At 40.8% G+C, this 25,893-nt stretch overlaps 2 protein-coding genes across 3 annotated transcripts; one reads left to right on the top strand and one right to left on the bottom strand.

Moving 5' to 3' along the window:
* The first annotated feature begins 88 nt into the window (after window positions 1–88).
* Window positions 89–2,057, top strand: rpl28 (ribosomal protein L28). 2 transcript variants are annotated; one of them, XM_005798660.2, is made up of 5 exons: window positions 89–135; window positions 614–701; window positions 1,409–1,532; window positions 1,670–1,788; window positions 1,918–2,057. In XM_005798660.2, exons 2-5 carry the CDS (start codon window positions 621–623, stop codon window positions 2,005–2,007), a joined length of 414 nt encoding a protein of 137 aa, XP_005798717.1. In that variant the 5' UTR covers window positions 89–135; window positions 614–620; the 3' UTR covers window positions 2,008–2,057. The 2 variants fall into 2 exon arrangements, with proteins under 2 accessions (XP_005798717.1, XP_014324145.1); XM_014468659.2 differs by having other exon boundaries at window positions 94–166.
* A 4,597-nt stretch (window positions 2,058–6,654) lies between these two features.
* LOC102224819 (prostaglandin G/H synthase 1-like) lies at window positions 6,655–25,784 on the bottom strand. Its single transcript, XM_005798714.3, has 14 exons — window positions 25,578–25,784; window positions 25,298–25,381; window positions 21,238–21,354; window positions 19,505–19,645; window positions 19,279–19,422; window positions 16,758–16,939; window positions 16,503–16,586; window positions 15,976–16,222; window positions 14,919–15,205; window positions 13,547–13,694; window positions 12,074–12,413; window positions 8,511–8,695; window positions 7,922–8,103; window positions 6,655–7,659 (listed from the first exon to the last, which is right to left on the bottom strand). Exons 1-14 carry the CDS (start codon window positions 25,582–25,584, stop codon window positions 7,096–7,098), a joined length of 2,712 nt encoding a protein of 903 aa, XP_005798771.2. The 5' UTR covers window positions 25,585–25,784; the 3' UTR covers window positions 6,655–7,095.
* Window positions 25,785–25,893: the final 109 nt, after the last annotated feature.

Here is a 25,893-nt window from a genome sequence, read left to right as displayed (position 1 = left end):
TGTTATTTCAAGTTTCATATTCCTGGCTCATCTCACAAAATGTTTACAGAACAGCGTTTTTCAATGCGTAAGGATTTCTGAAAAGGTTCCGTGACGCGGTTTCCGGTCTCTCTGGTCCTTTTCCTCCGCTAAAAGGTAACGTGGTCGCTTTGGCTGCTAACAGCCGGTAAATAAAATAATTAGTTTTCTGTTCGCGATTGTATTTACACAAATAAAACTTAATAGCTTTGCATAGTGTATTATTACACACATTTTGTCACAGTAAACGATCTTGTTCTATTTATGAAGTTAAGGATAAACGTGTCAGTATGTTGGCTAGCTTAGGCCTCGCCGTGTACTGATGAGTGGTGAAGCTAACGTTAGCTGGTTGAGCTAAACTTAAATGAAATAAATTGAAGGTTAATGCAAATATAGCACATGGACTGTATACTTTAACATTATATAACTAGAGCCTAACATCGGAGCTTAACTAGTCCACGTCTTGTAACAAGATTTACTGCTTTATTACCGTAGTAAGTAATAGCACAGTGCCTTCTCCCATTTCAGAGCATTTGTAGTTAAAACCGATCAGTTGACGTTTAATGTTTCTTAAACAGCTACACTTATTTTACAGGTTCATCATGTCGTCCCATTTGCAGTGGATGGTCATCAGGAACTGCTCCAGCTTCCTCATCAAGAGGAACGGACAGACTTACAGCACTGTAAGTGTTTGTAAAGATTTGACTTGCCATTTTGCTTTTATTTCAAGAAATCCTAAGCATTAAATGTATTTTTTCTAACCTTTTTGCAATGAGTGTGGTCATAATTTTGTGATAGAAGCAGAGGCACAGTAATGCCGAGTGAGAGCAGTCACTTTAAGATGTGGTTTTACTATTATTATGAAAATACTAGGTTAGAGTTAATTATCTAGCATAACATAAATAATCAATGTAGCTATTGCTACTAAATAGCCTCCATCCACATCCATCCTTGCTTAGCTGCCTAAACATTTTTGTTTTTCTCACTTTATTGTTGAACATCTCAGACTTTGCCATCTTATCAACATCTCAAACGGGACTCTATTTGAGTTTTCTCACATCAGCACAACCTTTCAGTTCTTAAAGCATTCACTGATCATTAAAAGACGGTATTTTTTGAGGTTCTGGTCTCCACTGAAGACGTATCAACCTCAAAATCTACCAATTCCAGTTTTTCATTGCACCTTTATTCTATTTGAATGTCTTTTTTTAACAAGTTTTTCTTCTTTTTACTTCTTCGTTTCATAAAATCTACAGAGACATATACATAGGAATAGTCGAAATCCCAAAAAGAGATTTTGTCATTTAGAAGTTGTAGTTGATAACAGCATTTGTTGTTGTCAACTCTCTGTCTTATAATTGTAGATTTCTGAGTCATTTTTCTGTCGCAGGAGCCCAACAACCTGAAGTCCAGGAACTCTTTCCGCTTCAACGGCTTGGTGCACAAGAAGACCGTCGGTGTTCAGCCTGCAGCTGATGGCAAGGGTATCGTGGTGGTGCTGAAGAGACGTGCAGGTAAAAACGCAATGCATCTTACTGACGGAAAGAAACTCGCTTTCCGATGATGGCTCGTTTGTAGCAAATCTATCGTGCTATGATTTGTTAAAGCTCTGTGGTGACCGTGATGTGAAACAACTTTTCTCTTTGCTCAGGCCAGCACAAGCCTGTCAAGTCCTATGTTAAAGTCACCATCAACAAGAACTCCCGTGCCACCCTCAACAGCCTGAGGCACATCATTCGCAAGAACAACTACAGGAAGGACCTGCGCATGGTGAGATCACTAACTGTATTTTTCAAGGAAAAAACTAGTTTATTTCTGGTTCGCTTCACAAGTTGTGATAATGTTTTTAAAAGGTTTTTAAGATCATAATGGCGGTTTTATTTGTTTCCCCTCCTCCAGGCTGCCCTGCGTCGTGCCAGTGCTATTCTGAAGAGCCAGAAGCCTGTTGTGGTGAAAAAGAAGCGCACCAGGGCTGTCAAGACAGCATAAACTAATCCCCATGAAAAATAAATAAAGGCTTTTTGTTTGAAGAAACGCTGTATGTTGTCTTGAGTCTTCAGTAGTTTTAGTTCTGTAGTTTCTTGCGTGAAAGATTTCACTGAAGCTCTTACCTGGTACGCTCCCGAAACAAAGTTATTAAATATTGACATTAATGTCATGTCAGAGATAATTCTCTTGTAGAAATGTAAACATATAGATACTTGTCACAATCTGTTTGTTGCTGTGATATGACCAGGTTTGATCCACCCTTTCCATTGACTTTAATTATGTTTACTACATATCATGTGATCCTGTATGACATTCTTATACTAATTAATCTTCAGTAAAGCTGTAATTGATCCAAAAGCACAACTTCTACAATCTGACTGCTTTTATTGAAAAATTAAGACACTTGAAGAAAACTTAACTTGATTTAAAGGACTAAATCATAGGAACAGGATGATGGATATTTTTATTCAGTTATTCTGTCATTCCCTTCTGAACACCTCAACTAATGTGACTGGTTTTGCAGCGACTACAAATGGGTCAGCGAGAACACGATTGGTTTTACTGACCCACTTCCAGCCAGAGTTTTAAAGGCAGAAAGTTCCTGGCATCGCTGTTTGCAACTCATTAAACCACCTCCAGCTTGCATTGTGCCAGTCGTCTTCATTTAGAGACTTTGCCCTAAGATAGCAGGTTTTATTTTAGCTAACCTGCCATGTGGCAGATGAGGCAAATGTGAGCAACAGCTAATCAAATAATGCTGGCTGTATTGATCTGTGCAGTCAAAACAAACACGTTGGGAGAATATTATCAATAATTTCCATCATAGTCCTGAAAGTGCAGAGTTTACTTACAGTATTTAATCATATATATTTCATGTAAATGAGATCCTGCTGCAAACAGGCTTTGTGCTGCTGTGTTCACTGATGTAGAATGATTTGATGGATTTTAAAGCAGCCCCGCTGGCAGCTTTCCACTCACGGCTTTGGAATTAAAGATCGCTCCCACCCACCTTTGTAAGCTCATAAAACCTGCCACACCAATCACCAGGGGATACAGATGCCCAAAATGAAGGCAATGAGCAGCTGTCAGTGAAGAAATGACAAAGCCTCTGTGTGCTTGGTCATTATGAGTGGACTGAGACCAGCGCTCTTCTTCCTGACCCTGCTAGTGCTGGAAGGTCAAGGCTTCGAGCTCCAGGACACCATCCACGCCCTGATAGAGGAGAACATTCACCTCCACGATCAGCTGGAAAACCTCACCCAGGCCCTCAGGGAGCTGAAGAGGATGCTCTGGCATCACACAAATGGTACGCCGCTTTTCCCCCCCTATAAACTGCAAATACGACTTGAAGTAAACACAAGGATGACTAAATCAGAACTTAATTTTTTTTTTTACATTTTAATTTTAGGGGTCAAAAATGTCCCTCATATTTGGGTTTCTTTCCTGCTTTTTATGACAGATTTTTAATTTTTTTGACAGAACTGTCTGAAAGCACAAAACGCCATTGTTTATTATACTAACAAGATCTGTTTTCTATATTAGTTTGATTCTCTCATTCCTTTTCTTCCTCTACTCATTCACGATCACAACATGTACATAACTTAAAGTATTCAGACCCCTTCAACAATTTGTTCCTACACCAATGTCTTTTACGTAACAGATAAACACAAAGTAGTGCGTAATTGTGAAACAGTAGAAAAACAATGCATGGTTGTTGTTTTTTGTTGTTTTTTACATTTTCTACCAATAAAAATTCAAAAGGTGTGGTGTGCTTTTGTATTCAACTAGTTTTTGAGGTATTTCACTTTTTCTGAGCTAGTTTTAAGTCTAGACTTTGACTAGGTCATTCTGACATATAAACATGCTTTGATCTCTGTTTGTATGTTTATTCCGCTGCAGTCTTAATTTTCTTTTTTTTTTTTTTTTTCCTATGGATCGTTTTTACTCTGGATCTCTGCAACTCCTCCAGAGTTACCCCGACTGCTTCCACTCTTTATTCCTTCATGTATTTATTTTTAACTGCAGCTTGCTGTGTTTCTCATGCAGATCCGGATCACTACGACCACCACGGGCATCACAGCGAGGACGTCCAGCACCTGTGGGAGGAATGGTCTCAACACGGTGCGCATGTCTCCAAGGTCTACCGAAATATTACCGTGAATTCAGAGAGCTGTGTAGCAGCTCTGCTCACTGCTCCGAGCGTGTCGGCCGCAGCCTTCACTGGCATTGATTTCACTTCCATGCAGGCGGCAGAGAGATAATGAAACGTGATTGGAATCAACTCAACGCACAAAATGAGCATGGCGTTATCTTATCCCCACTTAGATCCGGTTCCTGGATAATGACAGTGTGCTTCTCCCTCTTCTTCCTCCTCCTCCTCCTCCCCTGCACCAGGCATCAGCGCAGAGACCCATTTGCTGCTGGAGCACGCCTTCTGCGGACACGACGTGAACAGCTCGGCCGCTCCTTTCTACGAGGAAGCGGCCCCCCTGCTGCTGGTGCTGCCCTGCCTCACGGTGCTGTACAGCTGCTTGTAGTCATCAATTGGCCTGTTTTTTTCCCCCCTCCCCACTCATATTTATTTATTTATTTTTTTACTTTTAATGTCAACTCAGCATCTCCTGGCATTGTGGGATTAATCTGGAAACCATACCGTGATTTAATCAAGCGGTTGAGTTTTGTTGCTGCCTCTGGGGATAATCGCTCCCCAGATCCACCCCGATCAGAGCGATTATTCAAAGTACGGATGAGTCGACCTTCAGGATGCATCACCGTCTGATAGCTTTTTGTCGACTGCGAAGCTTATTCAGACGTATCATAGCTGCAGGCCTAATTATGCTATTTGAAAAGGGCGTAACAGTGCCTTGCGCAATTACGATGTCATGTGATAAATCGACTTATGCATAAAAAGTCCAACAAACATTGAAAATCGCAGTTGTAATATAAAAAAAGTTTAGCAAAGTACTTTAGCTATTAATTAAATGGACAGTGTTATGTATTTTTCAGGCACACTGTGCTATTTTACAGCACAATCAAGAAGCTGTTACCTTCAGTTGTTTTAATAATGCTGCATATACCAAGCATAACTTAAAAGAAATCTGACTTCGCAATTTAAGGCCTTGAAATTGGGCCTCTGTCTCTTTAAGAAGCTCCCACTCCTCCATTATGCCTTTCACATCGCTCTTAGGAGCGTTGCCCCGACAACTAGTTCACATGATGAAGTCAGCAGATGCACAGTGTTTGCTAATTGCTACTGCCGCTAGTCTTAAGGAGCTGAGTTGTGTGCGTTGCAGAGGAGGGGTGCTCTGTGAGGCAGAAGCTTGGCATGGAGACTGCAGCTCTGAGGTGGTTGGTGAGAGTAAAGCTCAAAAAAGTTGATTTAATGTAATTCCACCCTTAGAACTATGGCCATAAAAGCTTCAAGATAACCCCAGTGCTTAAACTATACAGCCATCCATTTTTGGTACACCCTTGTCCCTAATGGGGTCGGGAGGTGCTGGTGCCTATCTCCAGCTAACGTTTCGGGTGAGAGGCGGGGTTCACCCTGGACAGGTCGCCAGTCTGTCGCAGGGCAACACAGAGACATACAGAACAAACAATCATACACACACACACACACACTCAGACTTAGGGAGAATTTAGAGAGACCAATTGACCTGACAGTCATGTTTTTGGACTGTGGGAGGAAGCCGGAGAACCCGGAGAGAACCCACACATGCACAGGGAGAACATACAAACTCCGTGCAGAAAGACCCCGGGCCGGGAATCGAACCCAGGACCTTCTTGCTGCAAGAAGCACGGAGGCACTACCAACTGTGCCACTGTGCAGCCCTAAACTCTAAATTGTATTTGAAAATATTTTTGGTTAACTGTATTAAAAAAAAAAAAAACACTAAAGCTACGTTGTCTAATTTGTGTGTTGCTTTATGATTATTTCAGCCTGGGAAAATGTTTTGTTAGATTTTTTTTTTTTTTAATCTAACATGATTATATTTGGTAGTGTATGAATAAAACAACAAATAGGTAAAAACATTTTCAATCAAAACACCACTCTGTAGGCACACATTTATTTTAAGCCAAAATTGCCAGAGCAATGAAAATGTTAATCAGATTCAGATTCAGAGGCGCTCATATTTGCTACACCACTGCTTGCTCCAGGAATTGTTTGTTTGTGCCTGCATGTGCTACAGTTATCTCTACTGAAATATGGGTAACCTTAAAGAAGCAAGAAAATAATTAGCTGATAGAGCTGAAACACAGAGGATCCATGGAATCCAGAGACCAGACAGCATAGAGGCGTTTTTAACGGGACATTTGCCGTATTTTACGGCGTCCCAAGCCACTTATTTTTTGCTTGACTTTTTAGCCAGACGAGGGCCATTTTGGATTTCCACAGTCCAGCCATAAGCAGAGCATTACTTATAACAGGAAACGGCAACAATGCTACTTTTCTTTTCTAATGCTCACATTTTCTAGTAGGATGGTTTCTATAGAGCTGCAAGCACAGCTGGGTTTCTGTTTCAGGCTGAAACCACACATCAGTTTACTAATTAATGCAACTTTCAACTTGCATTTTCCTTCAACAGTTTTGTGGTCTTAGCCACTTGTTTTAAAAAAATGAATAAATGGAAAAAAAAAATAAAGAAGTGATTTGAAACACGCTGCAGTTTATTTGAGGGTACAGCACATATAAAAGTTACAAAACTAAAAAGGTCAGTCTGGAGGTGAAGGTTTGATATTCACAAGAGTGAAACATGGATGATAAGACACGAGGAACGCAATGGAATGTGTTGAACACGAAACAAAAACAGTCGACAGAGCTTGAGGAAAGAAGTGAACCGTATGTACAGCAACAGCAGAACTCCTGTTGTGTTTTGACCAATGATCATAAGTGACATTTACCCTCATCCAAATATTCAGAATGGAATGACATGAAGTGAATGATTTCTCCTGCTTCTTTTATTTTTAGCTTTGGTGCTGTGAGGTCAGGGCAGAATCTCTAACAAGGGCTTCACATAAATAAATATACATGGTCCATGCAGACTGGGTGTGCGGCTTTACCAAGCAGAGTATCAGATATTTGGAGGTTTAGTCTATGTCAAGGTCCGAGTCCTCGTCGCTTGCGTTGCTCTGAATGATGGCTCCATTGCGCAGTGTCTTTGGGACCATGGCGGGCTTCTCCGGCAGCAGGCCGTACTCCTGCAGGAGCGCCTCCAGGTCCACGGCGAAGAAGTCCTCCCCGAGCTGATCGGTGAGCCGCACGAAGTTACCGATCAGGTCCCCTCCTTTGTAGACGAGCAGCGCGGGCAGAGCGCTCTCCCTGAACAGCGCGCTGATGCTGATGGCCGAGCTGCGCACGCAGCAGAACTTCACCAGAGGGTACTCGTGCGCCAGGCACAGCAGGCTGCCGCTCATGGCGTCGCAGCCCGGGATCTCCGGCTCGTAGATGTGGATCATGATCAACGTGCTCTTGTCCTCCTTGTCCAGCGCCTCCAGGAACTCCTCGCCGCCGCCGAGCTCCTGCACCCGCTCGAAGCGCTTTCCGCGGCAGAGCTGGCGGCGCATCTCTTCGATGCGCTGCATGCGGTACTGCCGGAGGAAGTCTTCGTCGTCCTCGTCCTCCTGGAGCATGTTGTACTCCTGCATGGTCATCTGTGGAGCGAGACAAAGCCGAGAAGAGGATGGTTCATTTATCATTGAATAAAAGTAAATAAACGATCCGTAGCGGTGTGTTTGGCTTAGTTAATTGTGTTGAGCCGTCAGGAGAAGAAAATACGACCAAATCCAAACTTTATTAAACAGGCTAGCTTTCCTTAATGATTTCCTTGCACTTTAACTATTCCAGCCACATTTAGGAGACTCATTTACTTCAATGATTTGTGAAATAAACTGAATCCAGCTCTTTCCTGCTTACTTTGCTTTTAATTTTGTCCTGCAGCTTCTTCTCCTCCTCTTTGTCTTTTTTTAGGTCCAGATCGGAGCGGCACGTCATCGACAGCTTCTTTATCAGTCTCTCCATCTCTTTCTTCTGCTCCTGTTTCTGTTCCACCTCCAGCTGCTTGTACTTCCTCCAGTCGTTGATGACTCCCTTTGGCCCTGAAACAGAACACTAGAAATAAATAAATAAAATCAATAAATCCACGTTGTCATGTATTTTTAATCCTCAAAGGTACAAAGCTTACAAAAGTATCCGTACCTCTTGAGTTGTTTTCACATTTTGTCGCAGTACAACCACACACTACAATGCATTTTATTGGGATTTTAAAATCATTTTTTACAAATACAAATCTTAAAAGTGTAGCAGACTGATTGCTTTCAAAAGCCTTTTTATTCCTTGTTTAGATTAAAAGCGATACTTTGAAGTGGGTTGAGTAAAGGTGAAAAAGTTCAGCTGTACGTACGAATACTTTTGCAACACTTATCCAAATGAGACTCTCACACATGTTAACGTCTACTGACAAAGCAGCACGACGAATAAGACAGAAATCCCATCATTCTGTTACCTGTGTTGACAGCACTTCCGTCTGCACTGTACTCTATGTCGGGCTCGGTGGCGCCCGCATCCCGGATGGTCTTCCTCTCCCCATCTTCATCGTCGTTGTCACTGCCTTCATCCTCACTGCTGCTGTAGTAGTACTGCAGCTTCTCACCTAGCAACTTGTCATCCAGAGTAGTCATGGCAGCGGCTCAGCTCTGAAAACACACCACATATGAAACAAGATCAGGCCCCGGTGGATTAATTCCTGTGCTAATTGACAACACTTTTCATAAAATATGCTCTACTGCAATCCAGAGTAACAGACATACAAGCGCTCAGACGACAATAGACGGTGCCTATTTAGAAAATAGGACATCAGCAGCGCGTCAGCTCTTTTAACTTAAGCTGAAAGGTCTGTTGCTCTGATCTGATCCGAGTAAAATCCAGTCGGGGAAACAGATGGAGAGACAGGAAGGAAGTCATTGTTGACAAATCCCTCTCACCTATATTTACCCTCCGCTTACTACATTTAGCCAAACCAAGAGCAATAAATACTTTGTTTTATTTACCATAGTGATAGTACATCTCCAGATTTCTGTGGAGTATGTGCGATACGTGTAAACATTAGGTTGGAGGCCTTAAACAAACCTGCCGATGCCGACATAATAGCAAACCCAGTAACCCAGTCAACTTCTTTTTAATGCAATAGTATAATCCTCTATAAAGAATATATATTAAATTGTTTTATTTCAACTATTCTAAGATGGAAACAGGCCGAACACACTGTTCCTCGGAGAAAAGTGAACTTAGCTTTATTAGCACTTCCAAGAAACTAGCTAGCTTTCATATGTTCGACTCAAACGAAACAACCAGCTGAATTTCTTTCGTGTAACTGAAATTCTACATATTTACAAAACTGGCGAAACTGCTTATTTATAACAACTTACCTAAAATATAACCAGAAACCGCTTTAAAATAGCGTCGCTTAGTCTGTTCACGCTATAATCTGTTTAGTTTAGCTCGCACAGGCCACGCCCCCTTCAGATGATGCATTCAGGGAGACTTGGTGAATGGGAATATTGAGTTCAAACACACAACAGAGACAGACGTTTGCTGTAATTGTGTAATCATGGTCAATAGTTTGAGACTGGACGAGTATTAGTTTTCACAAACTTTGCTATTTCCTCGTTGTGGGATATGTTTTGTCCGTTATGTCTTCTACAGTTCAGTATTATTTATTTCAAAAGCTTTCAATGTGAAATCATAACTCGTTCACTCCCTGACATGTGTGTAAAGAAACACACACACTTTGCGTAGGCAGTGTGTCTGGTCCTAGCTGTAATGGATTGTTTCTTTGCAACATCATGAGAAAAAAAAAATATACTCATTCCTTTTACAAACAAATAAAGGATGCAAATACACAAAGAAATTATGGAGTCTCAAAAGAGACAGACTTCAAGTTTGTGTGATTAAAAGCTCAGAGGGAGAATATTTCATTGCCAGTCAGAAAGCTGTTTAGTTTTCCCCACATTAGGACTAGGGCTGCAACAAAGCAACATCAGTCAACATTTATTACTTCCAGAAATACACATTTCATGTCAATTTATGAAGAGTCATATTAAACTTTTTAGCAAACAGATTTATGTCAAAGGAAGTAGATTTAATATTTATCAGAACTCAGCTAACAGACTATAACACTCAAAATTTCCCACTTTCATTTGGTTTTCAAAATGTTGCATTCTGCTTTGGGTTGGATTGGGGGGATGGAGGGGATGTCTACAATTTTTATGTCTATCTTTGTTTTGGTTGAACTAACAATGTGTTCACAGTTACCGTCTAGTTCCAAAGGTCATTAATTGTGAAAGACAATGCTGCCAATGTCAGGCGTTTCTTCAAGAAAGAATTAGATTTATAGACATAACTTCTATCAGGTCACATGGGACAATTGAAACAGCTTTTTTTTGCTTTTGCTTGTTGACACGTTTTATTCAAAGTTCACTTTACTCTCAAATGTCCACAAAAGTTTACTCCTGAACACATTTTCTATAACTTTCCACCGAACATATGAGATAAGCTCTACTAGATGCCCCCACTATAGTAAAGCAAAACTACAAAAACTGTTTAATTGCGTGTCATTTAGACTTTACTGGAAGCACTTGAAGGCAACACGGGTGACGTTGTGGGATGAGAATTTGCTGCAAGCCTTTACATGTAGTTAGAGCTTTCACCCCCAGAGGGCAGTGTGTCCATAAACTCTTCTACGTGGATATTTTCAGACCTCTTACTGGTCTAATGCTAAAAGTAAAAATACAAAGGATAGAATGAATTTAGGACACATATTTCTAAAGTGTCCCGGCTATAAAAGAAAAGTACAAGGGAAAATAGAAATGAGAACTAAAAACAGATGGACAGAAGAAAGGAATAAATGAATAAAGGAAGAGGGTGAGGAAAGGCAGAAAGAAAAAGGAAACTGGCCAGAACAAAGGAAGGAAAGGAAGAATAATAAAAGAGGAATGAAGAAGGTAAGCAGACGATAAAGAAAGGAAGTAAGGAGACAAGACAGGAAAGAAGGAAGATGGATGGGAGGATGCATTGAAAGACACATTTTTGACAATGTGATGGTCTTGAACACAAATATTTTTTCTCCCACTCTCCATTTATATACTTTTCTTTATCTACACTTCTCCAGACCTGGAAATGCTTAAATCAAGTTCCAGGCTTCACTCGTCTGCGTAGGAATAAAAATATGAGCTACTTGCAACGTTAATTACAACCACTGCAGTCGGCAGCGAATTTGCCAAGTTATACAAACAGATCGTAATTTCCTTTATATGTTCTTACAAAAGGCGCAGGGTGCCAGCAACAAGATTTGTGTTGACTCAGCCTCTCACCAAGACAAAACAAAACAGTTTCAGCCATGTTAGAGAAACATCCTGTAAAAATGAGCATGTGTTGTCTTAAGATTTTAGTCGATCTATGTGTCTCTAAAGACCTTTATTTATCCCAAATGGCTTCCTAAAATGTTAAGTTTTCCATTCTTTAATGTGATGCTGGTGTTTAATATGACTAATCATTAAACTAACACCCACAGTGCGCCATTATTGTGTGAGGTTTCCGTTCCCATCACGACTGCAGGCCAGAATAAATACTGATTCAGTGCTTTCAGTAAATGGAAGTGGACAGAACAATAGATGTCACCTTCCGATCTTTATTAATTGAAAACAGCACATCATGTGGCTATAGTTTTATTCCAAAATAAGCTATTTACCAACAAATACACATCTATTTTACCGGACGGTCCAAACTTCAGCAACTTTTCAGTCTGTAGGCAGAAAGCGTTTAATAAAAAACACATGTTCAGCTCCTCATTGATGTGATCGTTCAAGTGTGGGACACACTGCAAGCGAGTTTAGTAACAGGAGAGTTGGATTTCACACAGAGTGCTTTGGCTCCGTAACGATCTGCAGAGCTGCAAAAACAGGTTTTCTCCAAACAAATATCTTTGCTTGCTTTGTGCAGCCACCTGGTGTAAAAAAAAAACAAAAAAAAAAAACACAACCCCCCCGGGGATCTGCACTTGGTCATAGCTCAGAGCTTCGTTCTTTCCTGGCTGGTTTCTCCTCTGCTGGAACATTGAACGCCACGTAGGGACACGTCCGGGAGTTCAGGCACACCAGCTTCTTCAGAGTGGCCGAGTTCACAATGTCGAAGCCGACTTTGCCTCCGAATGTGCTGGGCTTCCAGTATCCTGGGGAACATATGGGGTTACCCAGGAGGCCTTTGAGGGAAAAGGGGGCACCCATTTCCACCATGCTTTCTCCAAATATCGCCCCTGGTCGAGTCCTCTCCAGCAGTAACCCGGGGTAAAATTCAAGAGTGTCGATGTCCCCGTAGAGCTCCTCTAGGGTGCTGGCTATCTCTTCGTTATCTGCAAAATAACCAGAAGTAACACAAAAAATTTACACTGATAGTACAGTAGAAGGAAGATGAGTAAATATATCAATCTGACAGATATGTGAATGTTAAGGTGGCAGATCAGCATAATATATAACGCTTCAGAAGGGTACAGAAGAAGATGCCCTGGACAATCATGTGCTAGACTGCCCTAGTCAAAGTCCAGGCCCAAATCCAATTGAAACACTATCGAGAAAAAAACAGAGTTACTCTTCATTCAGTTTGACTGAACTTGAGCAATTATGAAAAGCAGAAAGAGGAAAGATTTTGGATTCTGACGGAAAACTGATGCATACATAAAAAAGACAGTCAGCTTTCCTTTATTTGCATAAGATTTTAAAAATAATGCATAATTTTCTTTCTACTTTACAAGTTAGCATCACGACTTAAAGTTGTAATTTGACTGAATGTGTTTGAGGAGTACAATAAAAAGCTGTGAGAGCAACACAATCATAGAAAAACTCCTTTGCACCGATCAAATCCCAAATCCGGCCAACAACATTAAATGAAGACTGATTTTCTTCAATCCTTCCCAAAATATGATGCATGAAAGAAACTCAAACCTGGTTTGATTTGTTGCCAGGCTATAGTATTACGGGGGCATTTAGCAGCAAGGCAAATGCTCCACTGCACTTGTTTTATGTGCTATTCCTGGCCTTTCCCCATAAACAAAGTTTAAAAGCTGCATGTGTGGCATTGGTGCTCGGAGCATTGCAGCACCAAACACTCTTTCAGACATGAAATCATGAGCGCTGCTGCTCTAAGTCTGGCCTTTTCTGGCCTCTCAAAGAGAGCACTGTCGTATTATGCACCCTCAAATATTTTGGACCCTGACTATGGTGGCCAGAGTTTTTTTTCAGCCACAAATCTTCCTTGTTTCTGGAACTATTTGGAATGAAGACAAAATGTCTCCAAATGATTTTTATGGCAAATCGCAACATAAAATCCCAACGGTTCATCTCTCTTATTGCTGCCTTTTGTAGGTCAACAGCCTTTTACTCAACAACGGTTGCGCGTGTTTTCACAGATTTGCAGAAAGCTGCAAGTCTAGTTCCAGGTAGTCTGTACTTGGAGTTGCATGGGTTTCACAACAGCCGTCTGTCTTACCGGTGAAGTCTCTGAATGATGTGTATGGCTCGAGGTTAAAACGCTTCCTGTACTCGTTGAAAGGCTGGATCCGGAGCTCGCGAGACTCCTTTATCGTTCCCACGGCGACTTTGGAGACGATTGCGTTCATGTTGTGGCCTCCACCAATCTGCAAATTTTATATTAGAAACGTGTACAATTGTAAATTAATAGCTTAGTTATTTCTTGCAAGACATTTATTGCGCATTATTTTTCCTTAAAAAAATAAATAAATAAAACTAAGAACAAAATCTGAAATATTTCTCAGTTAAATTTTGGTTTTCCCCAGTTCTATTGTTTATTATTTAATTTTAGTATTTGGTTTACATTAATACTTTTAAATGCATAACGGTAAAAGTACCTTTACCATTCAAATCATATTTGGATACCGTAGCATTTTATTGATGGCGTCTGAATTTGGCGTAAACAAAAGAAGAGCATTTATCCAACCTGTCTTATATTAACTGATAAGGCTGGAGGGATGGTGAAATAAACCGTGGGATATTTTCTTGGGACGCCGGAGTGCCAACATTGTTTATAGCCTACATGTAACGCTGTATCTATCTGCTGATAGCTGCTTCCAGTTGGATAATTCATCATCCCACAAGCTAAAACGACCTCCAACTGGTTTCTTTAACATCACGATGAGTTTCCACAGTTACCAGATCTCAACCCAACAGAGCATTTTTAAGGTGTGATGGAATGGTAGATGTTTGCGCAGTTGACAAATCTGTAGCCACTCCAAAATCTCAAAAGGATTTTTTTTAGACACTTTGTTGAACAAAGGTTTAAGGCAGTCCTGAAGTCTGCTCCAACTTGTTATTATCGGTGCCTAATAAATTATTCAGTCAGATGCAGAGACGCGTATCGTACAAGAACCGTTCTAACTTTGTTGTTCTTGAACAGAGGAAAACATTCCAGGATCCACGCGTATGAGATCTGGCATCCCCTTGAGTCTTTTAAGAGGCTTACTTTGGGAAATGTCCAACAAAGTATAACAACTTTCTCAACCTTTTCTTTTTTTTTTTTTTTTACACATCATGTCAACATATTGTTAGTAATAATGCAGCAAAACAGGAAACAATGAATGAATGTCCAACAGCACCTCAGTTGCTTGCGAGAAATGCCGTCACAAAAAAGCAGATAAACTCAAATGCTACACGTCGTCTATAACCACTACAAACAACCAAAGAATGTTTTATAGTTTGCAGAAAAAAAGGAGCTTAGAAACATAATGCAAACAAGAAAAGAAAAATTCATATGCGATGTGGTCAAGAGAAACTGTTTAAATCTGTTCAGTCAAACGTAAAGCCTTAATCAGAGCTTCCAGATGTTTCCTTCAGATTGTCGTTACCTGGCCGGCAGCTTGCCGAGAGAAGGCATCAACCAGTTTCTCCACGCCGTAGTGCGTCAGGACAGAAGTGTTGAAGAGGAACTGCGCGTACGTCAACTCGTCTCCGTTGATGTGGAAGGTGTCGGGCATCAGCGGGTGCCAGTGGTAGAGCTGGCTGAATTCCAGCGCGATCCGGTTCGCGTACTGGAAGTGGGAGTGGAAGAGCATGGTGGGATCGAACTTGAGCTGCAGCAGGTAGCCGCTCAGGTGCTGCACGTACTCCTCTATCACGATCCGTATGGTCTCGCCTGGAAATTAGACAGACGGCAATGTTCATCACAGATTCTGCACTCTGTATTTAATGTAGTAGCTTTATGTGAAATCTTCTATTTAATTTGTACATTCACTGTGAGAACGGACAACAAAAGCACATAAAATGAAAAAAATAAATAAATAAATATACAATACTCTAAAGTAGTGTTTCCCCAGAGCACCCTGCCCTGCATGTTTTAAATATTTTCTGCTTTAACATGCCCAATTCAGATGATTGCAGTTCTGGAAAAGCATGTTAATCAGACTTTAATTGAAATCAGGTGTGCTGGAGCAGGAAAAGGCATAAAACATGCAGGGCGATGAGCCTTCACCGCCAGGGTTGGAGAAAAAAAAAAAAACTGCTGAACAAGTACATCCTGTTCGCTGCTTCACCCAGGAGCAGTAAAGGTGTTTCAATTTCTGCTAAATCCACAGAAAGCTGCCTGTAGGCAGTAAGTGATGCATTTAAAGGCTGTGAATGAAAGGTGGGCACATCTGTTCCCAGCAACAGAGTCTGAAAATGAATGTTTTACCGCTAAGCGGTGACCCTGCTATCGTTTTAGAGTGGTGTGCACATGATGGAATCCTACAAACAAAATCCACAGTCTGTGTTTCTTACTCACCATTCTGAGCTAATCACACCAACAATAAATAATTACCAAAAGAGTTCACATCCATGTCATTCAAGGAATAAAGGGCAAATTCTATATGTGAATAATTCATGTAGAATCTAGAATAAACATGTTTTCCACAGTGTCGAGCTCACCGATGATGATAAGGCGGGCCGTCTGGAAAAGCTGCTCATCGTCCCAGGTAGGATGCTCTGCTTTCAGGACGTCACAGACTCTGTTGTGCTCCCTGAGCCACAGTGTGGCGTACAAACCCAAACCGGGAAGGAGCCCGAACACCTCCTGACCAATGGCCATCTGTCTCTCCGCCGGGACCCCGGGAGGGTAGCTCATCCTGATGGGAGCATCAACTACAGAGGGAGGGAACATTTCTCCATCGATCAACTGATGGAGAAAGACAGGATTTAATTATGTTTGGTAATTAACATGTTTGGTAATTAGCTTCCCTGTTTCTGGCAACATGACCATTGTTCAGCATATTTTTCTTCAGTTGTTCTTGGCTAAGAATCAGGAAAAATTGTTTTGACAAATAGAAAATGAAAACACTGCCCTGAAGACACAACATTATCTTGTGGGTTTGATGAAAAAGCAACTGGAGAACTGAAATTATTATTTTGCGTTCTGATCTTGTTCCATATGTTAAAGCCGACTCTGCATGTCTCACCTGATATTTCAGTTTTCCATCTTTGAAAAGCCGGAGGTTGTGCTGACGTTCCAGGTTGTCTCCATAAACGTGGCCCGCATCCACCTGCACGAGTAACAAGATAAAACACGCATTCAATGGAGGGAAATTTAACACCTCCATTTATTAGAGGTTCATAGTGTGCTAGTTCACAACAGTTGAGCAAGATCTGATTAAAATACTTTCATGGTTCTTTATTTTCATCTTTTCTAAAAGGTTTATTTTTCGCAGACTGACCCCGTGTGACAGAGCCTTGGTGAAGCCCAGACCCATGCGGTTGTAGGTCTTGAAGAACTGGTGGGTGAAATGCTGAGCGAAGAAAGCAAACATGATATTGGAGCCCTGAGGGTCAGGCCTGAATGTCCTTCTTTTCAGCAGCTTCTCAACCAAAACCTCAGGGTCAGGGAGGCCATTTTTGCCTGAATGAAATGAGGAAAAAAAAAAAAAGACAGTCACACACAACAATACATTCATAGACTGGTACATGAAATCGTCCTCCAAAGTGTTGACACCACAGGTAAAATGGCAATGAGTTGTTAAAAATGAGATAACTCATTTCAAAATGTAATGTGACACAATGGAAAGAAAAAACAACTAGTCTTCCATTATGAACAAGAACTAAAAAGTTGCAATAATCTGCTTGCACACATGTAAACACCCTTAAACAACTTCTTTGTTGAATTACCTTTAGGAGTCTCATCTGCTTTTCTATCTAGATTTGACAGTATTTGCTCACTCTGTGTAATGAAGAGATCTTCATTACTGGGACAATTTTTACTTAAATCACTGTATAGCACTTTTAAAAGTACTTTATTTAGCACTGCACTTTAAGCATAGATTTGCACATCAATAACAATTTGCACACAAGAAGTTTTAATTGTATTTATTGAGCATTTTTAGAGATTTGCATGTAGCCTTTTGTTCTGGGCTCTGCACAGCTGCTCCTCATTGACGAGTGAGGTGGTTGCCTGTGAAGGGAGGATAATTGTTACTCAGAGCAATGAGCTACTGGTGGGTAAAACTGAGCAAATGTTTGTGCATAATCTGTTGGGTGTGGAGTGCTAGTGTAGAGTGACTCACCTGTCTTTCCTGTGTCCTCTCCAGGGTGTTTGGACGGTCCAGACACCATATATAGTTTCCGGGAGAGGCCATTGAAAAGTGTGGGGGTGGATTGTTTATGGGTTTTGTGGTGTTTCATTATGGTGTAATGATAAAACACAAAATATTTATAAAAGGTAAATGGAAATGTTTGTATTTAGTAAAAGGTATTTTAATTAAATAGGTGGAGATTGATGAATTGAGATTCTGCTGTGAATCAAAAGTGGTTTGGTCCGTCACAGCTGGGACTATTTAAGACGGCAGTTTCACCTGTGAAGTGTTGATTTTGTGTGAAGAATAAACCGCTGCTGTTTCCACCTGACTCTGCCTCAAAGCTTCATCCTCACTGTAAAATCCAACCGCAAAAGGCCGCCTTGTTACACTCTACCTTGCAAAAGTTCTCCAAATAAGTGAGATTGTGAAGACGTTCACAATCTCATTCATTCAGAGACTTCTATGCCTTTAATTTTAACCTTAATTTTTCTCTTGTGAAGCCATGTTTTTTTTCTAGATTTGGATGTATGCTTGGATTTACAGGCACACATCCGAACGCAAACTTGTGAAATCTGCCTCCCTTAGGTTTTGGGTCAAAACTGACTGATATCTGGAGCTATTCATAACTTCATCCACCTTAAAAAAATCTCTTGGTTTCACCTGAAGAGAAGTAACCCCAGTTACATCTTGGATATGGTATTTTTAAGGTGATGTTCACTGTAGTTTTTGGAATTATGTCCCATAACTTCGAGGTTGGATTCATTAAACCACAACACATTTTCTCACAAGGCTTTGGGAGATTTTAGCCAGGCCTGGATATTTTTATTTTTGGGAGGAATATGTTTCTTTCTCATAACCCATATTAGTCTATAGAAAATATGGACCTTTTTAATCACATGTCCAACACAAATAGTCCTTTATATAAAATCCTGCAGCTCCTTCCTTGTTGATGTTGGCATCCCTGACAAGTCTCCTGCTTTCCTTTTCGATAAAATCTCGAAAAAGTATCCAGTTTTTGTTACGTCACTGTTGTCCCACTTGTTCTCTAAATCTTGATGTCCAACTTTGCTGAAAACAATTGTTCAGATCCTTTGTTAAATCTCTGCAAGATATGGTTTCAGCCAAAGGATGCAAACAGGGTAAAATATATATATATTTTTTAAATTCAACAAGCACAGCTGAATTTTATTTCCAACTAGTCAAATTTAAAATAATAAGAACACATGATGACTGAATGCTGAAAATGAACTGAATGATGAGCAAAGTATTAGTTCAATAGTGTGCACATCTACACAACCTGGCCTTTTCCTTCACACATGTATCTGTTTTCCAGCTGAATTGTTACAACCCCTTGATGTCAAGTTTAAAACCAATTGTTTTAAACTTTCCAAATATCGCTCTTGATATGTACAAGTTTAGACCAACAAAAACTTTAATATGGCAATTTCCTGATCACAAATCTGCTGTACTCGAATGCCTGGTCCTCTTTTCTTCACCTCTTGATGAAAGAAAGGTGAGAAATGTCCCAACATGTCATATCCCACAATTACTAATTAGAAGTTGCTTGATGGTCTGATCAGCTCAAACTCAGAGAACACGTGTAACAACTGCATGTAAAATTAAAAATAAGACTCCTACTGACAGTCCTCAGTGCCTCAGACCTCACCTTTGACCCCTAGGGGCGTGGGGCAGTCCTCAGGAATAGGGGGCAGGATCCTGGTGTAGTAGCTGAGGTTGGAGTAGGACTCCCAGCTGAGGTAGTTATATTTTGAATTGAAAGTGGGAGGACTGGGGATCAGGCTGGACCTCACTGTTGATAAAAGGAAGAGAGGTAGCATAAATAAACACTGTGCTACGTGACCCCAGTGAATTTGTCTCAACGATCATCTGACCCGTCAGAACCAGCCGCATGAGGACGTTCCGTAAGAATGTGTTGTTGATGATGTCCCACAGCCACTGGAAATGGGTAAGAATGTAGTGCACCACATCTGGACTGGGCCTGAGGAACCGACGCACCCGGGTCCAAAGTTCAGCTATGGTGAGGGAGCAAAAAGGGGGGGAAAAAAGAGGAAGAAAACACACTTTTAATATTTTTTTAGTGGAAATGAGAACAACTGGGAATGTGGAGAGGAAATGTACTTTACGTAGCTGAATCGTTATGTCATAGCCCATCAGGGGCCTTTGTAAGCCTTAACAGCTGAGGCCACCCACATCTCTGTATTCACTGAGTTCATAAACTGGGTTTAACAACATGGTAGCTCATTTTCATTATTGAGCTACAAAACCTGAATCCAGGATTTTCCTGTCAAAAAAAATATAAAACGCCTTTAAACCACAAGATCAACATTGGGCATGTTTTCCCAAGGGCTCTTAAGCACCAAAATGTAACTTACAGGAATCCTGAGCTTCATAAGGAAATTACTTTGTTACAAGAATTAAACTTGTCTGCCAACTTGGAACCCAGGGAACCAAATAAACCAAAATATTTTATTTTAGCATTCTGCATCGGGCGGCACAGAGTGTCCGATGCTGAGGTACTCTCCTTATTAAGGAGCACCAATGTAGAGTCTGTCTCTACTCTACCAGTAATGATGAAATAATGATTTAAGTCAGACTCTTACAAAATGTCACATAAAAAACCCCCCTCAAAACTTTATTTCCTGCATGTCTGCTGTGGTCCAAACCCTTGATCATGTGCCGAGATTTGTAACATACTGAAACGAGATATTTACATACACTGTATAAAATGCAGTGTAAATCATAATTTTTCCTTTTTGAAGTCAGACTAAAGTCTTCCTGTTTGACATCAGAGAGTATTGCGTGCTAGGCCATAATGACAGCCGCTACATCTGGAGGAAAAAGAGGGAAGCTCCTAGCCCTCCCTTGTCAAATACAAAGTAAGGGGTGTGACAGCATCCGTTCTCCACTGTGTGTGTGTGTGTGTGTGTGTGATGCTCTTCACAAAAGAAATCACATCATAAAGGATGAACACTCTATGAAAATATCGCTGTAAAAATGGTATATGCAACCAATGACTCCTGCAAACATGACTCCACCAGTTCTCTGAGGGAGAATGGGCCAGGATTCCCGTAAACATTAAGGGAAGGTTATCCGAAAAGTCAGACCATAAAAAAAGCTATGCAGATGTTCACACCCAGTCCCTCTCCTTCAGCTCGTGTTTAACTCTGCTGGCCTTTTCCTTCCTCTTCCCTCTCAGTTCCCCCACCCCAATACCATTACAAGTAATTATTGCTCTTTAAATATCTGTCAGTCTCAGAGTTTGCATAACGTCTGATTGCAAACCGCAGCAGGGTGACTGTTTCGTGGAAATGAGAAGCAGACCAGTTCAGACCAGCAGAGTAGAAGCCTCTGCAGAAGAAATCAACAGATTAACTTCTGATCCAGCTGCTCTCCTGCTGGCAGTTTCACCAGATTTTCCCCAAATATTTGGTCTAGACAAGAAGGCTTCGATTGCGACAAAGCCAGGGAGCTTTGTTGCAATATAACAAGAATCCATCTTGATCCGTAAGTTTCTTTTTGGAGAAAACACGGGTCTTGAATTCCTGAGAAGTGTAATAACAAAGGAGGAAATGAGAGGAGGACTTTTGAAGGTGAGTCGACTCACGGACGGTGCAGTTTTCTCCGTAGTATCCGGTGTGAGTGCAGTCACACTCATACTTGTCCTCGCCATGGCGCACACAGATGCTCCAGTGCTGACATGGGAGGTAACAGCATGGGTTCACTGTGGAAAACAGGTGGAAAACCTGAGTTAAAAACTCTGCCATCTGGTCATAAAAAAGGAGGTGGATCATTCAGTGGTTCTAAGGGAACCCTTGCACTGCCAAAAGGGCCAAGATTTTGTAACGCCATAAACCAAAATAAATAATTTCAAAAACCTTTCCATTCTCAGACGCTGCATTATTGAACAACAAAAAAAAAACAACTAAGAAAAGGTGTACAAAAAATGTTAAAAGCTGCAGTAAACTGGTTACACAAGTAATACTTTGTTGGGCCACCCTTTGAGTCCATTCCAGGATTCATTCTTACGCGCATGCCGTCAACTTTACAGAATCTAATTAAGTGTAAATAAAGTCCAGCTGTTCTAGTGGGATTTTCCTGATATTTGCTCATTTGCAGCTTTAGGTAAAGTCTAGTTTGTAGAGAACAGCTATACTCCCTCAACAGACAAGATCATCTTTTGAAAACTACATTTTGTATTTGCTCACGTTATATAAATAACCTACTTAACAACACACCACATCATCAAAAAAAATAAAAAAAATAAAAAAACAAACTAAATCCATGGTAAAGAAGGTGGCGGTACCATCATGCTCTGGGATCGCTTTTCTTCACTAACTAGACTTTTTATCATGTTTAGTGAAGTGGACGTGATAAGCAAGTTAAAAGAACAACACACAAAAAGCGGTTACACCAGAATTAAAGGAAATGCAAGTCTATGAACGCCAATCGCTGGAAAATCTGTAGCATCACCTGAAGAGGGCAGTGGTAAAGAGAAATCAAGCCTGGAAAAAAAAAAAAGTGGGAAGCCTAATCTTGCCAAGTCAAGCTGTGGAATGCTGATACTCCAAACCAAATAACACAAAATGCTGAGGTTGCAGCATACTTGCCACATTAAAGGTGGGAATGATTTTTGAAAAGATTCATCATGGTCAATTTTTTTCGTCACAAAAATCAGGCAACATGATAAACACACAAACGTTTTTGAACCATCACATAAAGCCAAAGGGTGGGGAACAGAAAGCAGTTCTCATTACTTGACACTAACTTACTTCCTACAGCACCATCTGTTCGGGTCAAGCCTGCGATAACTCTTCCAACTTCACACACAACAGATATGTTTCGGAGACAGATGTGAAGTCTTGTGAGCTTCAGGGATTAGCATTTTATCTCAACCCTCAACAGGATCGCACTCTGACTTTCCTTTTGTTCCTAGTTTAATTAAATTCCATTTTTGTTCGTAAACCAGTAAGACAATCTCGACTGTGAAAGAAAACAGAACAATAACTGTGCGTAAAATTAGCCAAAGCTACGGTCAAAATAGGTATTTAACAGGAGTTGGATGGCTTCTTTAACATAGTGAATACAACAGTACTCTCCTTTGAGCAAACATGGACGCCTTCCTTTAAAGCCAAGACTATTTCAAGGGAAAACTTCATTAATTTCTAATGAATAGGCAATATGAAAGGAGTGGCAGCAAAATAGTATACAAGATGAAAACTGGATTCAGCGATCAGAAGTTAGTTTGATCTAAAACAGCATATTTATTTGGTTTTGGGGTTTGTAGACCATTTCTTACACATCATGTCTGGCAAACAGAGAAGAAAATGATAAACTGTGACAAACTGACTACAGCACGTCTGCTAAACAATGTTATAAAACTATGTGACTTATTCTCCTGTGGTTTATTTGAGCCAAACAGTAAACTTTCCAAATTAATCATGACTGTGTTTCATGTACATTAATTCAAATCAGTTGTAATTTATAGACCTCTAAACCAAAGTTCTACCATTTAGACGATGAGAAAAAGGTTTTATTGTGAGAAAGGTGCAGAGGTTCATAGCTGAAAATGTTCCCTCAGTCTGCAGGTAGACGACAGCCTTACGTTTATTACTTTACACCCACAAACCTCTGGGGGTAGAGAGTATGCATAAAATTGAATGAAAATGATTTATCATTTTTCAAGTTGTTTTTTTTTTGGCAAATAAAAATGGGAAACATGTGGCATACATGTACTTTTTTGTATTCGATTAAAAAAAGTTTAAGGGGTATGAACACTTCATTCCACCGTAAGTTTCAATGTTTCTTTCTTTCTTTTTTTTTTTACTTGGTTTATCTGAAGCACAAACTCAACATCTAAGCAGCCGCCAAACATTTGCCCACTCACTCTCATCCTTGCAGAACCGCCTTGGAACAGTACACAACATTCCCACACATGAAACAAAATTGATTTTTCCCCCCCTTTAGTTTTCTTTCTAATCCAACAATATCAACACAATGACTTGATTAGTTAGCTGCAGTGGCGCCGGCACCCAGACTGCGTTACCTAACAGCTTCCTACTGTTACCAGTCGGTGGATTCAGACAAGCTGCATATTGATGGAGGATTTATCGTAGCGGAAGATAACACACACTTAGGAATAATCATTAACTTTCTTTTTTACAAGTCAAGTGAAGCAGGCGGCGCATAACACAACCCACATGAAAAGCCCATTGTTTGTCTGCGGACAGAAGAAAGGCGAGAAACAAAGAGGACGGGTTCTGTGGCATAAATTAACTGGTTCACACAGGCTTGTTGTGGGATGACAGAAACTTTTATAAATCATTGCCTAAAGCACTGCATCACCCTGCATGAATCTGTAGATATGCTCACAGGAAGAGATGGGTGGTGAACCATGAAATATCCAAACACCTGAACATCTGTTCTGTGAAGGTGGTTTTATAGAGTTCACTGTTCATGCAAAGAGACACCTCCTCCATCACCCCTCTCTCTGAGCCTTATCACAACCAGGAATCACACCTGACAACTATGTAAACTCACGCGAAGACTATCTGATTTCTCGGGTCAACAAAGGTTCGAATCTCGGTTCAGTTTCACCTGAAATGAACCACAAACAGAGTCTTCTGAGATGAGTTGCTCCATTTAATGGCAAAAACAGTGATTTCATCTGGAAAGAAATGCATCAGACAACGCATGACAGATGATGGAATCAGATTAGGAAGTGAAGAAGATGAGAAATGCGTGACAGGTAAAACGATTCAGAGCGAGATGGCACGCAGAGAGTGAGAGGGGGATGTGTCTGTGCAAGACGGACTGGAAAAGTCTGCCTAAGATGAACAAATACTTGGAATTCCCCCCAATTACGAATGTTTGCTAAAAGCTGAAATTGTGCTTGCATTCTGCTTGGATGCATGAAATTCAGATTTATGGCTATTTGGCCTGAGGTATTTTATTGATTTATTTGTTTATTTAGAAGATTTTAAGAGAATAGGTGTTAGAATTTCCCATGCGATTGACTTGCTTGGCAGTAATTGTCATTTAAACACTCCATAATTCCTAATGCAGTGATTCTGCTTACAGACTGAATCACATCAGATGAAGTCAGGGCAAAACAAATGACAATAAGTAGATGATGAAAAATATTTTCCTTTTGTTTTGCTTTTTGATTTCAACTTTTAAAAGAAAATGAAACTATCCACAAAACCAACATTTTCTCAGTTACAATCTTTGCATATGATATTTTTGAAATAGCACCAGGATCATGCTTCCTTTAATTTCAGAATTATCCACTAAGTTGATTTTTGAACAGATATTATTCGGCGACGATAATTATAACATCAGAACTTTCCCCCTTTTGGTTTGCATCTTACTTAAAAGCTCAATAAGACAATTGTGTCAAACTTGCGCAGGCAATTGCATCCAGTTGTTAAAACACCAGGACTCTACCTGCCAAGACATGCCTTTGTTTTCTTGGCTCCAGGAATGTCTGATACTCCCACACCAGCCTAATCTGTCATGTTCAGATTAAGAACTAACAAAACCAAGAGGGATCACAAAGATCCCTCTTAAAGAGCTTCGCTTTAAACTCCACGTGTGTTTTTCTGCCTCTTTGCCCAGTTCCTCTGAGACTAATGTCGCGGGTTCTAACCCACTAACCTCCTACCCACCTGTGCTGGTTGTAACCTCATCTCCCCGGCATCCGGGCTCCCGCAGGAGCAAGAGGAGAGCACAAACTGATCCAAGGATAGAGGCTTTGGAGAGAGAGAGAGAGAGAGAGAGAGAGAGAGAGAGAGAGAGAGAGAGAGAGAAAAGAAAGGATTAAATCAGTTTTAACAACTCAACACATGGCGACCATAGAGGTAATAACTACACTGACCATAGTTTGAGATCCTAGTACATGCTGATACAAGAGGGGCACAAACAGGGGCTGCAGCTGCATACGCTTACCTCTCATTACAGCAGCCTCAGTTCAGGAGGATGTCATTCCAATGTGAAGAACAGCAGGAGAAGTGCAATAATCCAGCAGACAGGCTGAGAGTCAGAGGAAGGAGATTCAGCAGCTGAAGGACGGAGAGAGAGCAACTGGACGAGCTGTCCAACAGGTTGCCTCCTATTTCTGAGAACTGCTGTCCCACCACCTCCCATCAGATGGGAAAAGGAGACTGAACGGTGGCCGCAGGGAACCGCTCTTTATTGCCTCCTGCTGGTGGAATGTAATGGTTCTAAATCTTTCTTCCTGGCAAATTATTTATTGCCCAATAAA

Source organism: Xiphophorus maculatus, chromosome 8, assembly GCF_002775205.1.
Source record: "Xiphophorus maculatus strain JP 163 A chromosome 8, X_maculatus-5.0-male, whole genome shotgun sequence".
Classification (NCBI taxonomy): domain Eukaryota; kingdom Metazoa; phylum Chordata; class Actinopteri; order Cyprinodontiformes; family Poeciliidae; genus Xiphophorus; species Xiphophorus maculatus.
This window is presented reverse-complemented; position numbering and strand designations above follow the sequence as displayed.